Genomic DNA, 14384 nt, shown 5'->3' with positions numbered 1-14384 from the left:
CCCAATAATATTTTAATGGGTTTAAAAATTGACTTTTTATTTGGGGAAGAATTTGGAGAATTGAGTGGCATCGTTGCGTAGAGCGCGTTGATACGAGTTCGTAGACATATAGTTGGCTCAAATCGAAGTTTTAACGAAGAAGTTACAATTAACGGAAGTACAGTGGCACAATCGTAAATATTTCAACGTTATTTTTTTTAAAAACCTAGCGGCTTCTCTCTCTCCGCCACGACCCGTTCTCTCTCCCTTGCTACAGTCGGAACTTCCGGCATTGATTCCGGCTCCGTTCGGCTACCGTTTCCGACGAAACGACTTGCAAAATATTCCTCTCCTCCTCCTCTATTTGACCCACCCAATTTCTCCAATCAAAAGCCAGCGTAGCTCCGACGAGAGCTTGAGAAAGCTCTAGTTTTCTTCGAAATTTTTTGGCGTCGTTTTTGATGATTTCGGCCACCAAATTTATCGATCTAGGTATGCTTTCTCATCCTTTTAACGTGACTTATCTGATAGTTGAGTTGGTTAGGATTGATTTTGAAGTTTTGAGGTTCGATTTACGATTTAAAGTTTTGACTGGTTTTCCGCTTGAATTTCCGGCAAGTTCCGACGACTTTTTGGCTGTGGCCCAAGAACAAAAGTTGCTCCACTAGTTGTCTTGATCACGTTAGTATAGGTATTGATGAGTGTTTTGGGAATTTTTCGGTCGCCGAGCACGACGGTATGCTTGGATTCGAATTTGGTTATCGTTTGACGGTTGAACGGATTTTTACATATTAGGTGATATCTATGTTCGATATGTTCAGACCATTGGATCGACACCATTTCCAAATATGTTGATCTAGGAACCTCTAGGATAGTGTAGGAACTTGCGGATTGAGAATCGGAGTCCCGGATACTCCGAACTAATGATTCAAAGTTTAAGTAAAATGGTGATCGTCTGATCATGCGATCAGGAGCGATCCGACCTGTCGATCGAGATCAAATTCTCGGGACATGTTAAGTAGACCTTGTCGGACTTATAGGAACATTCGGATTAGAAATCGGAGGCTGTGGGCCCATAGAATTTGAATCCAATCCCAATTGCACCATAGAATTTGATGAGGGATTTTTAATAAAGGGGAAAAGTATTTAAATACTTTCTATTGAGATCAAAACTTGCCAATATAGTCCCTTCGTTTTTTTTTGCAATTTTTGCATATGATTTAATGTGGATCGAATTGTAGGCTTTAAAGTTCGATTCTAGTGACATGACACTTATCTCCCCCTCACATTTGGTTAAGTGTTAATTCTATTTCAAACAAAGAAGACAAAACCTTCGATACTATATCTATGACTTAATTGTAGCAATGGTCCCTGAACTATACATGTGGTTATATTTTCGTTCATCAACTCCAAAAATTTGGTCCTGAAATTGACAGCATCGTTTGTTCTGTCAAGTGTCTCTTACGTGCCGTTAATCTCAGGGCCAAATTTTGGAATGTTTGAATGTTTGTACTTAACGTGACGTCAACCCATAAACAAAATGTTTGAATGAGTAAAATGGAGATAAAGAAGAAGTAGAAATACATGGTTGAAAGTGACAGCTTAGTGATTGCCATTGGAGAGGAGCTTGAGCTACTCCGAAGTCAATGACCCTTCACGAAATAAATTGTTCGTCGGGACTCAGGAGGATGGTTGTTTGAGCTGCTGGACTGATCGTTTAGGTGGCAGGGTTGAGAGGTTTGGGTGCACAAAGGTGTTATTAGTTAGGTAAAAATCTTATTTGCCCTTAAAAGTATCTCAATAAAACTAACAGAAGGATGAATGTTGCCACACAATATCTAATTAAGCGGACCTCCGCAACTATTTTTGAAATTAAAAGACGAAAATATAATTGCGAGTATAGTTGAAGGACCATTGTACAATAGCCCTACAACTATTGGTGTGTTTTCTGTTTTTTATTGATGTTTTTTGGGTTGGGCCGTGAAGAGTCCAAACCCCAAAAAACAAACACAAAAAGTTGGAAGGGTATAAAAGTGCGCCGAACAGCCCAGGTGGGTCCCAAAACTCCAACGCCATTGAAGCATTTACCGCTGGTTTAATATCCGTACTATTCAAACTGCGCCGTCCGATCACCCACCAACTAAAATGCTTCCAAAATTTCGACACGTGGCACCGCAAGTCACAGAATTTGAATGAAGTCGTAAAGCGCGCAACAAAAATAGTGGGCCCCACCACGTGAGAAATGGCCCAGAGCATTCAAATACAGAAAACAGGACCCACCTGAGCCCAAAATTCAGGTCAGGTGCCAAAATTGCCACTCGCACGTGCCAACTGTTTCTTCAAAAATTCAAAGCATTTCTTTGCTTCTGCTATATCTTTGGGTTTACTCGAGCCTCCATTAAAGTTCAGCTTATATATCACACCAGGAAAAAAGGAAAAAAAGAAAAGAAAAAAAGAACCGAAGGGAAGCTACAATACAAGCTTTGAAAAAGATCGAGATTTCATTCCAGCAGTAAATGGTCGAGATTTTTCTGTGTATCTGAAGAGAGAGAGAGAGGGGTTGAGTTCCCGATCTAAGTTTGTGATTGGAGGGTTCGATTGAGATTTGGATCGGGTGCAGAGAGAGAAAGAGAGATGAACGGGGTTGGGAGACAAGGGCAGAGATCTAGTGCGGCAGGGGTGCACCACCAACGACAGTACTCCGATAACTTCTTGGAGACTTCGTCCAATGGCAGGTGGCTTCAGTCAGCTGGTCTTCAACACCTTCAGTCTTCCAACTCCTCTGGTGCTCCTCCTCAGGTCTGTTTTTGCTTCCAAAGAAAACCCATCAAAGTTCAGTCGAAATGTTATAGCAAATTTGAATTTTAGGTACAATTTTGTCGGCATTTGTTGTTTACTGGTTGCTATTTTAATGGAAATTTTAAACTTTTAATGATTTTGGTGGTACCATTTTGATCAGACCCAGATGAGATTTTGAATCAAAAGTTCAAGCATTGAGCTTTATAGATCTGATGGTATTGTTTTGTATCTAAACCGTTTGATTGTTGGCTTTGGTGCATTCAAAGCAGGACTATGGCTTCTATGGTGGAGGTGGAGGAGGACCGGCTTCTAGAGTGTACCGGAACGCACAGAGAGGGTACAATGAGTTCTACGCAGAGGCGCCATCGACACCTCCTTACAATTCGCGGAGAAAGAGCGGCGAGGAGTCGCCCAATGAGTTCAGTCCTGGACTCTTGGACCTGCATTCCTTTGATACTGAGCTCATTCCTGACGTGGGTCCCTTTTCATTTCTAGTTACTCTTTCTTTGTTTTCGGTTTCTGTGTGGCCACCTTGGCCATCTCTGTATTTTATTGTCTATTGCAATAAAATTTGTTTCCTTTTAAAAAATAAAATTTGAGTTCTGTTATGATCCATATGTGTAAATATGTTTCCGTGCCTAAGTGTTACCATTGATTTTTGATGTTGTAGTTCAGTTCATGAAATATTTCCTATTACGAACATTGTGATTATATGTTTCAATCACTTCTCTTATTTAAGTGGAGATCTTATACTTGCATTCACATTTGAACTAGTGAAATTAAATGCCTTTTGTTGTTGTTAATATACTAAACCTTGGTCGGCGTCTGCATTACTAATGTTTAGTTGCTGAGGTTTAGTGTCGTATTTTTGTTGTTGACAACAGATGTTTTGTTTTCCTCATTTTAGTTTCATTTTTGTATTTGATAAGAAGGAGATGCATAGTCGTGTTAATTTTTTTTTTTTTAATCTCATGTATAGATGCAAGTCACTGGGTTGTATGATGGTGCCTCTCTATATTATCCGTCTCGCGGTAGAAGCTTTGATGATTCCGAACCCTACATTTCAAACAAACAAACAGAAAGGGCTCGTGTACCAGAAAACAACCTCCTAAAAAGTTTTGCTGCAGACAAAGAGAAAGCTAGTTCTGTAGCAAAGATCAAAGTTGTGGTATGTTCTATCATAACATCATAATTAGTGCTTGTGATTTCCACTTTTTACCTGAAATTAATTCAAATGCCCATGAGACCACCAGGCATTTTCTGATCCAAAGTTTGTAAACATTATGAAGTTGCTTGATGTGGTAAAGGAAGAAATTGTTTGAACTTCATACCGAGTCAGGCCTGTTACACTCCTTTTTTTCTCTCCTAAGTTGGTTTATGATCATATGAATGCAGGTGCGGAAGAGGCCGCTTAATAAAAAGGAGTTGGCAAAGAATGAGGAAGATATCATAGATACACTTTCCAACTCTGTAACAGTCCACGAGACTAAGCTCAAGGTAAATGTCACTTGGTAATGTGTTGGCATGATTACGGCTTACCAGAGAAAGATCTGTCTTCTGGTCAAAAAGAACAAAATGAAGAGCTGTCTCTTTTTTTGGCCAAGGGCATGATAAAAGTTATTTGTATAAGCATAATGATCAAAATTAAAGTCAGAAAATGTAGATGATGCTTCATGCCCTTTTTGTTTTTGGGCTGTCAAAAGATCCACTAGAAAAGGAACAATTTATGTATGCTTTAGAGGTAGGATGAACGAACTTTAACAGGTTTGGAAAAAATAAAAACGAACTTTAACAGGCAATATGTATCAAGCACCTGTAAGAGAGATTAGAAAAATATCATCAGTACCCATAGTTGCTGCTCGTCATGTTGTGTGGAAATATTTGACATCCGTATTTCATTTGTAGTCTTGTTACGCATTGCATTAACCGATAATCTTTCATGAGTTTTCTTGTTTTCCCTTTCTCCTTGATTAACCTGATACTGAGCTCAATATTCTACCAGTACCAATGCTTTAATGTTTCTGAGTTCGTTCTCGACGTTCTGCAGGTTGACCTAACAGAATACATGGAAAAACATGAATTTGTGTTTGATGCAGTGCTGAATGAGGAAGTCTCAAACGATGAAGTACGTATATTGCTATTAAATGAATAACAGAAAACAAAAATTACAAAAAATGTATAAATGTGGAATTATTGATTTATTATCAATTATATTTGAAACACGTCTCTCACTCTGCTTTAGGCAACTTATCATACCGTTTTCATCCTGTATTTGTAGGTGTATCATGAGACTGTGGAGCCCATAGTTCCAATAATATTCCAGCGAACAAAGGCAACTTGTTTTGCATATGGACAAACTGGTTAGTGGCTGTCTCAAATCTATAGTTTTTTTTTTTACAGACTTGTTGAACAACTCTGTATAATTTTACATGTAATATTATAGTATTTTTCCTTGTAGGTTCTACATCCTTATTCTTATATTTGATAAACAGTAAATCTTTCTGATAATGTTCCACCTGGATCTACACACTTTAAGTTGATGACGCTTCCTGATAGACCTACACTGAGTTTATTTTCCTACATTTAGTGTGGAGTGGTGTAAACTTCCTAACAATGCTAAGTAATTTAAAGAAGGAAAATTATTTTCCTTCATCATTACACACCCATGGAGACTCACATGCTTAAAATATGTGAAAGTTTCCTTTCTCTTTATGTAAATTGCTCATTTGTTTACATCAAAATCTCAAAGTAAAATGGCCTAAAATTTTGAGGAAATGTCAACTCATACCATTTTATTATTTTTCACACTTGGGACTTTGATTGATGTCCTTTTGAGGCATTAAATATCGGGTAGATTTACTAATCAAAGTATGTTTCGGTTGCCTATTTAGGGAGTGGAAAAACATATACCATGAAACCATTGCCTCTTAAAGCATCACGAGACATCTTGAGGTTGATGCACCATACTTACCGTGGTCAGGGATTTCAGTTATTTGTGAGCTTCTTCGAAATATATGGGGGAAAACTTTTTGATCTCCTCAACGATCGAAAGTAAGCCATTCTATCCTTTCCCTCTAGTTAGTATTAAGAGGTTTAAGATAACTTGAAACTTACAATTCAAATTCTACAGAAAGCTTTGCATGAGAGAAGACGGCAAACAACAAGTTTGTATTGTGGGTTTGCAAGAATACAGAGTGTCAGATGTGGAAACCATTAAGGAGCTGATTGAAAGAGGAAGTGCCACAAGAAGTACTGGTACAACTGGTGCAAATGAAGAATCCTCTCGTTCACATGCCATACTTCAGCTTGCTATTAAGAGGTCAGTTGATGGCAGTGAATCGAAGCCTCCCCGTCTTGTTGGCAAGCTCTCCTTCATTGATCTTGCTGGAAGTGAACGTGGTGCAGATACTACAGATAATGACAAACAGACAAGGTATAGTTCATTCCATCTTCAATTAATTTTATCCCAGAGGAAAGCCTATCACTTTTCATATCCGTGAATGTACGTATATATATTAGCATACTGCACCAGAAGTCGCTGTTTAATATATTAGACTTAAGATATCTGTCTTCTCCTGTTTGTCTATATTGTTGGGGATAGTGGAAATGTTTATTTTTTACACGTCACATCAGTCGATGAAAAGTTTGGGATATAAGAAAGGGAAGTAATTTGGTGTTGGAGTTGAAGGTTGGTAAAAAAAACATCGTAACTCAAATCACATATAAGATTTAGATGCTCTTTTCTCGATATTTGGTGGATTGCTGCTAAAATAGCTGTTTCAAAAAAAATGATGCAGAATGGAAGGTGCTGAGATTAATAAGAGCTTACTTGCATTGAAGGAATGCATTAGAGCTCTTGACAATGACCAGGGTCATATTCCTTTCCGAGGAAGTAAATTAACTGAAGTTCTTAGGGATTCATTTGTTGGTGACTCCCGTACTGTGATGATATCATGCATATCACCAAGCTCTGGATCCTGCGAACATACTCTCAACACTTTAAGATATGCTGACAGGTAAAATGCATTTTTGTAGAAGTAAATTTCATGGTATATATATGTTACTCATTCATTCCCCTTCTAATGTTTTCTTGCTAATTACATTCTAGGGTGAAGAGCCTTTCGAAAGGGAGCAACCCTAAGAAGGATATGCTACCTTCAACCTTAAACCTCAAGGAACCAACAAATTTACCCTTACCTTCAGCTTTGCCCACTGCTTCTACCTTTGAGGTTGACACAAATGATACATGGCCTGTACAAGTTGAAAAAGAGGAATTTGATGCTTCAGAAGAGCCCTATTACGAGGCCAAAACATTATGGAAGAGAAATGGGAAGCTAGAGCAGTACAATGTATCAGCTTCAGAGGACAAAGTTCGTAAGCCAAATGGTCAGACAAAATTGGAACTGCCAAAGTTTCGTTCAAGGAACTCAAATTCAGATGATGATTTAAATGCCCTGTTACAGGTAATAACAACAAATGACTAAAGTACAAAGACATGATACAGATAGTTCAGAAAATGGTGTGGCAGAACAATTTGTGATATAAACTTTCTATAATTTCTACAGATAGGATTAACCACTACATATAGTTAGAAACCAGAGTTTTGTTAACGTGTAAAGCCTATGTTGCATGTTTCCAGGAGGAGGAAGATCTTGTAAGTGCTCACCGGAAACAAGTCGAGGACACCATGAATATTGTTAAAGAGGTATGTGATTTCAATTCATAATTGAGGCTTGAATGATTTTTTGTATAATTTTATGTTTCATATTTTAGCATGCAAGAGTGTGCAACTGGATGGGTTTCTTGAGTTTCTAAATGCAGATAGCCTGATGCATACCTTTTGATGATTTATTGTTTTCTTTAGATTTCCAAGTGTGTGGTGAGTTCTGGCAGACCTGATATATGAATGTATTAAGTTTTGACTTGTGTAATGCATTTGCAGGAGATGAATCTGTTGGTAGAAGCAGATCAACCGGGGAATCAGCTGGATGATTATGTTACTAGATTGAACGCCATTCTATCTCAGAAGGCTGCAGGCATTCTGCAATTACAAACCCGTTTGGCTCATTTCCAGAAGCGTTTAAAAGAACATAATGTTCTTGTATCTTCTTCTGGTTACTGAATTCATGCGGAACTGGAGATTATATAGTTAGATCAAGTGGTGCTGCTCAACAAAATTTTATTGCAAGATGGTGTTGACAATAGCATAAAGGATTGGGTAATTCTTTTTTTCGTGAGATATAAGCGGAAGCATAATATGAAATTGGCATCTTATGTGGGTCAATTGTTTGTGTATTTCTTCATGTAAACTCTACCAGGCCTCAGGGACTTGGAGTTTTCCTTGGACTGTCCAATTTTATATTACAGTGTACGATTTTTATGAGAATTGGATATCATTTTTTACTAGCCATTGTATGGATTCCCATGCTTCTGTAAAGTTCTGGACTCTTGTAATTTGATTAAAATTAGTTGGGACTGCTTAGTGCTTGTACCCGTCTTCTACAGCAGGTTATACATACCAGATTTTCATGTTCTTCATCCTTTAAATTCTGCAGAATTTTTCATGTTTGTAATTCATAGTAACAATGACATCAAAGTTTATTCTAATAGACTTTCGGAGGCTCAGCTTTAACAACTCAAATTGTGTCAAGCTGGAGCTTCTTTCTTAAGTTATTTGGTTAATCTCAAGATCCATGACCCGCTCTGGATCATTTCCTAATCCAGCAGTGACCCATTTGCTTCAAATTGATATCGCAACTAACGCCAACAAACTTTAAAACATAAGGGCGTTTTTGTCATTTCACATTCTATCTACCCGCCACCATGTTCGTTTAAAACCCTGCGAGGCTAACAAGTTGCAACTCTTTGATGTGGATTCTGCGTTTTCATCTCTCTGATGAACTCATTTGCTGAAAGACAGTACACTTTCTTGCAACATACGAGCTGCCTTCTCCCAAAGTACTTTACCGGAGGCCCTTGCATCCTTCGCATCAAGGGGATTTGGTGAAAGAGAAACTGTCAGCCTCTTTGGCATTCATCCTTGATGTAGAAAAGCTCGCGGAGAAGGCACAGGAGCAGTTGGAGCGACGCAGGCTCAAAAGCACAATCCATTCTCTATGTTTGAGTTCGAGCTTCGATTTGGTCTTATGACCCGCAGTTTCCCACTTCTTTATTGTGTTTCTTGGGTGAAACCAAAACAACATAAAACATAAGATTGAAACTCTATTTTTTTTTCTTTCCCTTTTCTGATCTCAGGTTATCTGGAGGATTTCGTCATCTTTAATGATTACAGTAGAAATGCAGTTAATTCTGTTCCAAAGAAAGAAAGAAATGTAGTTAATTCTGTTCAATTGGAACACAGTTTGTCTGGTAGATTTATAACTGGTATCCGGGCACCAGCTGGTTTTGTACGGTAATATCCCAAACTGGATGTCTGACTGATATGAATATTTGTTAAAGTTGCTCATTGCTTTGTAGCTGTCTGCTCTTTCTCACAGCATTGGAGTGATACAATGCAGATTCTTCGAAAACCGTTTCTATAACTTCAGTGGTGGCCATGAATGTTGACTTCCTTCACCTCATGAGATCAACATGCAATAACAGTCAGAGTCTTCTACAAGGTACATGAATTCTCTGACCAGCAGCTGATGGCTGGGGAAGGAACTTGGAATTGCGTTGAGCATATGCTTTTGATGCCTACTTGTTCCCGCGAGACTTTGCCATGGCAATGATCAAGCTCTCAGACCTCCATGTCTTGACAACACCAATGAGTCATGATGGGATTTTTAGTACCTGCGCAAATAGGGTTAAAAGCACATGAAATACTTGCAAGAATACAAGAATGTTGTAGTATAGATACTCATGCAAGGCCGTTTTCCTCAAGGACTATTTAACAATTTATGTAAAAACAAACTCTAATTAACTACTTGAAATTAAAGGCTGAGAAGGATGATTCTGAAATCGTTTAATACTAAAAACGAATGTTGATTAAAAACAAATACAATCAAAGACAAGAGTTTTAAAAATCAATTTATAAAAGCACTAGGGTTTCACCATTACCTAGCAATCCTATGAATTTTTACCAATTACTTATGATCTACACATGCCACTTTGAAGGTTAGGTTTTCCTAATTTATACTCTACTTGGAACCCCCAACATAGAACGTATATCCAACATGCAACCTGTCCGGACATTCGGATCAAATCTGAACATGAAAGACTCATTATGCTTTATGAAAACCCTTTTGAAAAACCATGCAACCCTTAAGACATAGTGTTCATCTTAAGTGAAATTACAATTATTAATCACAAGAGGCCAACATCAATTTCAGGGAACCTTCCGACCAAAATTGCATCGAGTTACTTTTCTAAAGATCCTAATGGTGATCAGGCATTAAGACAATTAGAAAGTTTAAAGCAGTGATTAACAATTCAAAGTATGCATGCCATCAATCATAAGCTATTAAATAAAAATTACATATTCATACTAAGGTTCAAGGCTTCGCCTTAGTTAAAAAGAATTAGTTACGTATATTCATAATTGAAATCAAAGAAAATATTATTCGAATGAATAAGAATAAAAACACCTTGAAGTTGAAAATCTTCAAGAACCCTCGCAATTATTCTCCGTCTCCCAAAGTTACGTAAAAGAAAAGTCCCTCAAAACTAGGCAGACTAAAACCTTAAAGCCCCGTTTGGTGGGCTGGACTGAACTGGTTAGGATTAGACTTGAAGTATTGAACTGAACTAGGCTAGACTTAAGTCCTATTGAGTTGTTTGGTAGAATACTAGACTGGACTGGACTTAAGTCCAATCCATTGTTTGGTACAAGGCCACACTGGATAACATTGGACTTCATTTTTTATTTTAAATGAAATTTTTTTTACTGTTTATTAGATTATTTAATATCATAAATAAATAATTAAAAATGTATCAAATTACAGAACCAATATTTATATAAAAAATTATTATAGAACCATCATATTCAAAGAGATTGGGACTTCAATAAATTAAAATATAAATATATATATATATATATATATATAAAGAGATCGAGACTATCTAAAAAAAAAAAAGATTGGAACCTACAATCGAACAAGCAACAAAATCCAACAAAATTAACTCAACATATCTAACTTACTCAGAACAATTGAGATCAATTCGATCAACCCATTAACCACTGTTAACAACAACAGTAAAAAAATAAAGCTAAAAGGAGATGGAGAAAATCTGGGGTTCCCCTATTATAGCCAATGGTCTATGCATCTTGGACCAGAAACAAACATAAGCAGAAAAAAAATAAAAAAATAAAAAAGATAGTATTGAAGAGATTGAAGTGAGAAGATTTGCATCAATGGTATTTGGATCAAACCCACCCTATTACAGCCAATGGTCTTTGCATCAAACCCACCATTTTCCTTCCATTTTTCTTGTTCTTATTTCCAAAAGAGAGATTGAAGTGAGAAGATTGCTTGAAATATGAGATAGCATCAGAGAAGAAGATGAATAGAAGAACAGAAGAAGAAAGGGGGCTCTAGAAAAAAAAAAAAAAAAGAGAGAGGAGAAAATCACAAAGACAGAAAGAGAGGAAGAGAGAAGAGAGAGCGGAAGAGAGAGAAGAGAAGAAACTAATGAGAGGAGGCGTGCTCGCCGAGATAAGAGAGAAGAGGCGTGTCTCTAGAAAAGACTCAGATTCTAAACCCACATCTGGGCTTCGGTTCTGGAGCCATAGTTATTTGGGACATGGATCCCATGCCTATATATATCCAATCCAAGATTAATTTAAGCTCAACAAACAATGGCTAGGATACATGTCCATTTTAATTGAAAATATCAAGTCCAGTCCAGCCCACCAAATGGGGCCTAAATATTTCCCTAAAAACCAGCCGCACAATCCCTGCGAAAACTAGTCTCTTATTCCCGCTAGGAATCTAACTAAATAATAAAATAAAATAGAATATAAGAAGTCCTAAGAGCAACTCCACTCATTTGCCCTTTGCCATGGCAAGGGGGGGACTAGGGCAGCTACTATTCATGTGAATAGTGGCTGCCCTTGCAAAAAGCAATGTGTGTTTCCACCCATTGCCATGGCAAAGGGTAAATACTATTCATTTTTTTGTTTTTTTTTCACAAATTTGTTTACCTAAACAATTAATTTGGATAATATTTTATGATAAGATTTTTGGGTTCGTACGTGTCAATATTTATTATAAAATTCATATCTCAATCGGATAAAATTTTGGTATTTATAGAAAGAAAAAAAAAACAGTAATTTTTTGGTATTTTTTGTAAAAAATTTCGATTTTTTTATTGCACAAAAATTGGTTGTCGTTGGATTGGAGAAAAAAATATGAACGGAGAGCCCAGAGTGCGACACGTGGACTGTAGCACGTAGCACTATAGCGGTACTATAGTGTTGACATCATGGTAAAACTCGGGCTGGAGCTGGGGTCAGCCTTGCCCTCGGGCTGGAGCTCGGGCCAACCTTGCCCTTGGGCTAGCCTAGTCTGCTGGGTCCCACTCCCAGCCCGGGCTTGGGCTCCTCGCTGGAACTGAATTTTGGCGCTGCCTCCCCCCAGCCCGAGGCTTGGGCTCCTCGCTGGAATGACTCTAATTAAGTGGGGATAAATTGCACAGAAACTATCCAGCCACGCTTTAGCCTCAAATCTCCTCCAAATCCAGCCCAAGATAGCTTGTTTTAAAGATAAAAACGTTCTGAACACATCTCCAAAAGGCCTCGAACCCATTCGAGGTCACATTGGGCTCCAAAAATGCGATTCAAGCCCAAAACGTCACTATTTCAGCACTGCGCATCGCTCCTTTATTTATTCGCCAGGAAATAACCGCTTGGTGGACGAATATGATATTTTGAAATGATCAAGCTAAGTGACTCACAAACGTCCTCCAACTGGAATTACTCCAAAATTCGTCCATTTGATTATGTTGTGCTCCAGAGGAAGTCGACAGTCCTATATTAGAAATATAATTCAAAGTATCAAAATTCTTCCAAAATATTAATAAAAATATACTAAGAATAGGGTTAAATATATAATATAAAATCTACTCATCAAGTCAGATCCGGCTCAATTGTTCGAAAGTGGTGTGATGGATAGTTCAAAGTATTTTATGCTTGATTTGTTTTTTTCTTGTTCTTGTTTTCTCATAGTTTGAGTTTCCAGAATAGGACATGGCTCTAGATACTTGTCGAGACCCTAGAGATGGTTTTAAAATGTCTAAAAAGTCAGTTTAATTCCTGAATCCGATTCACTAATTCACGTTCATATTGAGCTGCAGTGAAACACTTATCTAATTACAGGGAGAAAAGTTAATGCAGGTTTTCATTGATGATTAGGCTCTAATGTTGAGTGCCTGCAAAGATGCTTGAAAAGGAAATATCCTATACATGACATTTTGAAGCAAGTCATGGCTAGAAATTATTGTTATTACAGAAAACCTGTGCTGCTTGCAATTAAGTATCTTCATGGAAGAAGACAACTAATGCTAGTGCCTATGGGGTCACAAGACAGACTTAAACAAACAGTATTGGATTCAGAAAGGCGTACAGGCCTTGCAAAGTGAAAATAAAAACCAAAACACACACACAAACAATGGGGAGTTACACACAAAGTGGAAAAGGAAACAAAATGGGGAAAGAACAACAGATCAATATGCACAAAGAATAAATCACCAACAGATTCATCTACAACCTAATTGAGCCAAGTCTCTGTGACCCAAGTCTCCTCTTTGAATTGTTGATGTTGATAGACGCCCGTGGAACAGAGAAGTCCGAGTACATATCCAAGAAGAACTTATCAACAATGTCAACGTATACCGGACTTTTGAGGCGAGAGTAGTAATGAAGTGCCTCTTCTACATCCAGCACTTGTTCTACATCACTGGTATCCACCATTTCGAATTCCTTCATTTTTTTAGCTAAGCTTCCTCCATTCATGCTCTGCAAAGATGACTGAACTTCTTTTTTTCCCAGATGATGAGAACTTCCCATCTGCTTCTTTTGCTTTAATCCCCCTTCTTGTTTACTCTTCTTAGGACTCTGCTTTGAAAAATCCAGAGAACTCCCACTACATGCATCATCTTCCTTTGTTGGTTCTTTTGAAGCATTATCTCTCTTGTTTGCCTTATCTAGAGTAGACTCCCAGTCATCATAAAAATCAGTGTAGAACTGATCTGTTTGGTGATATTTCGGGTCTCGCCCACAATAGAAGGGATTGAAGGAAAGGGTTTTGGGCAATTTCTTGTATCCACCAAAGAAGAAGGACTTGAGGTTTCCAAGAGTTTTGTGAAAGAAGTTTTTGCTGTTATGAATGGTTTCTTGTAGCACCATTGCTGGCTCTACTAAAGTATAGCAAGGCTAGTTGTTCCCCTCTTTCCCTCACTGCCTCAGTCTACAAGAACAGACAAAACCCTAATCTGTTTTGGCTTCAAATCCGTCCTCTTCTGATATTGCTTCAATGTAACAGATGAGAGAGATTAGACAGTTCAAGCTCCTTGAGATTCATAAACAATGAAATCTATAGACAAAACTTACTTATGTTTCTCTCTCTCTCTCTCTCTCTCTCTCTCTCTCTCTCTCAAGCTAGTGACTT

General features: G+C 37.8%; 2 protein-coding genes and 1 long non-coding RNA gene across 4 annotated transcripts; 1 reads left to right on the top strand and 2 right to left on the bottom strand.

Moving 5' to 3' along the window:
* Positions 2177-8316, top strand: LOC18783246 (kinesin-like protein KIN-13B). 2 transcript variants are annotated; one of them, XM_020559754.1, is made up of 12 exons: positions 2177-2778; positions 3045-3251; positions 3758-3946; positions 4174-4275; positions 4826-4903; positions 5057-5138; positions 5670-5829; positions 5909-6211; positions 6576-6794; positions 6887-7241; positions 7418-7483; positions 7721-8316. In XM_020559754.1, the coding sequence occupies exons 1-12, from the start codon at positions 2614-2616 to the stop codon at positions 7898-7900; spliced, it is 2106 nt and encodes a 701-aa protein (XP_020415343.1). In that variant the 5' UTR covers positions 2177-2613; the 3' UTR covers positions 7901-8316. The 2 variants fall into 2 exon arrangements, with proteins under 2 accessions (XP_020415343.1, XP_020415344.1); XM_020559755.1 differs by having other exon boundaries at positions 2178-2778; positions 3048-3251.
* Positions 8983-11661, bottom strand: LOC109947945. Its single transcript, XR_002270742.1, has 2 exons — positions 11154-11661; positions 8983-9570 (listed from the first exon to the last, which is right to left on the bottom strand). It is a non-coding gene; the product is annotated as an uncharacterized LOC109947945 (long non-coding RNA).
* LOC18782703 lies at positions 13159-14365 on the bottom strand. Its single transcript, XM_007216538.2, has one exon. The coding sequence runs from the start codon at positions 14120-14122 to the stop codon at positions 13478-13480; it is 645 nt and encodes a 214-aa protein (XP_007216600.1). The 5' UTR covers positions 14123-14365; the 3' UTR covers positions 13159-13477.

The sequence above is a fragment of the Prunus persica genome, chromosome G3 (genome assembly GCF_000346465.2).
Source record: "Prunus persica cultivar Lovell chromosome G3, Prunus_persica_NCBIv2, whole genome shotgun sequence".
Lineage (NCBI taxonomy): Eukaryota > Viridiplantae > Streptophyta > Magnoliopsida > Rosales > Rosaceae > Prunus > Prunus persica.
Note: the sequence above shows the minus strand (reverse complement) of the source record. Positions and strands in the feature narration are given on the sequence as shown.

Bases quoted from the DNA above. Each gene is read 5' to 3' on its own strand.
- LOC18782703 (XM_007216538.2), bottom strand. From the start codon at position 14,122: ATGGTGCTACAAGAAACCATTCATAACAGCAAAAACTTCTTTCACAAA.
- LOC18783246 (XM_020559754.1), top strand. From the start codon at position 2,614: ATGAACGGGGTTGGGAGACAAGGGCAGAGATCTAGTGCGGCAGGGGTG. The intron at 5,830-5,908 runs GTAAGCCATTCT...CAAATTCTACAG, and splicing joins GATCTCCTCAACGATCGAAA to AAAGCTTTGCATGAGAGAAG. The intron at 6,212-6,575 runs GTATAGTTCATT...AAAATGATGCAG, and splicing joins GATAATGACAAACAGACAAG to AATGGAAGGTGCTGAGATTA.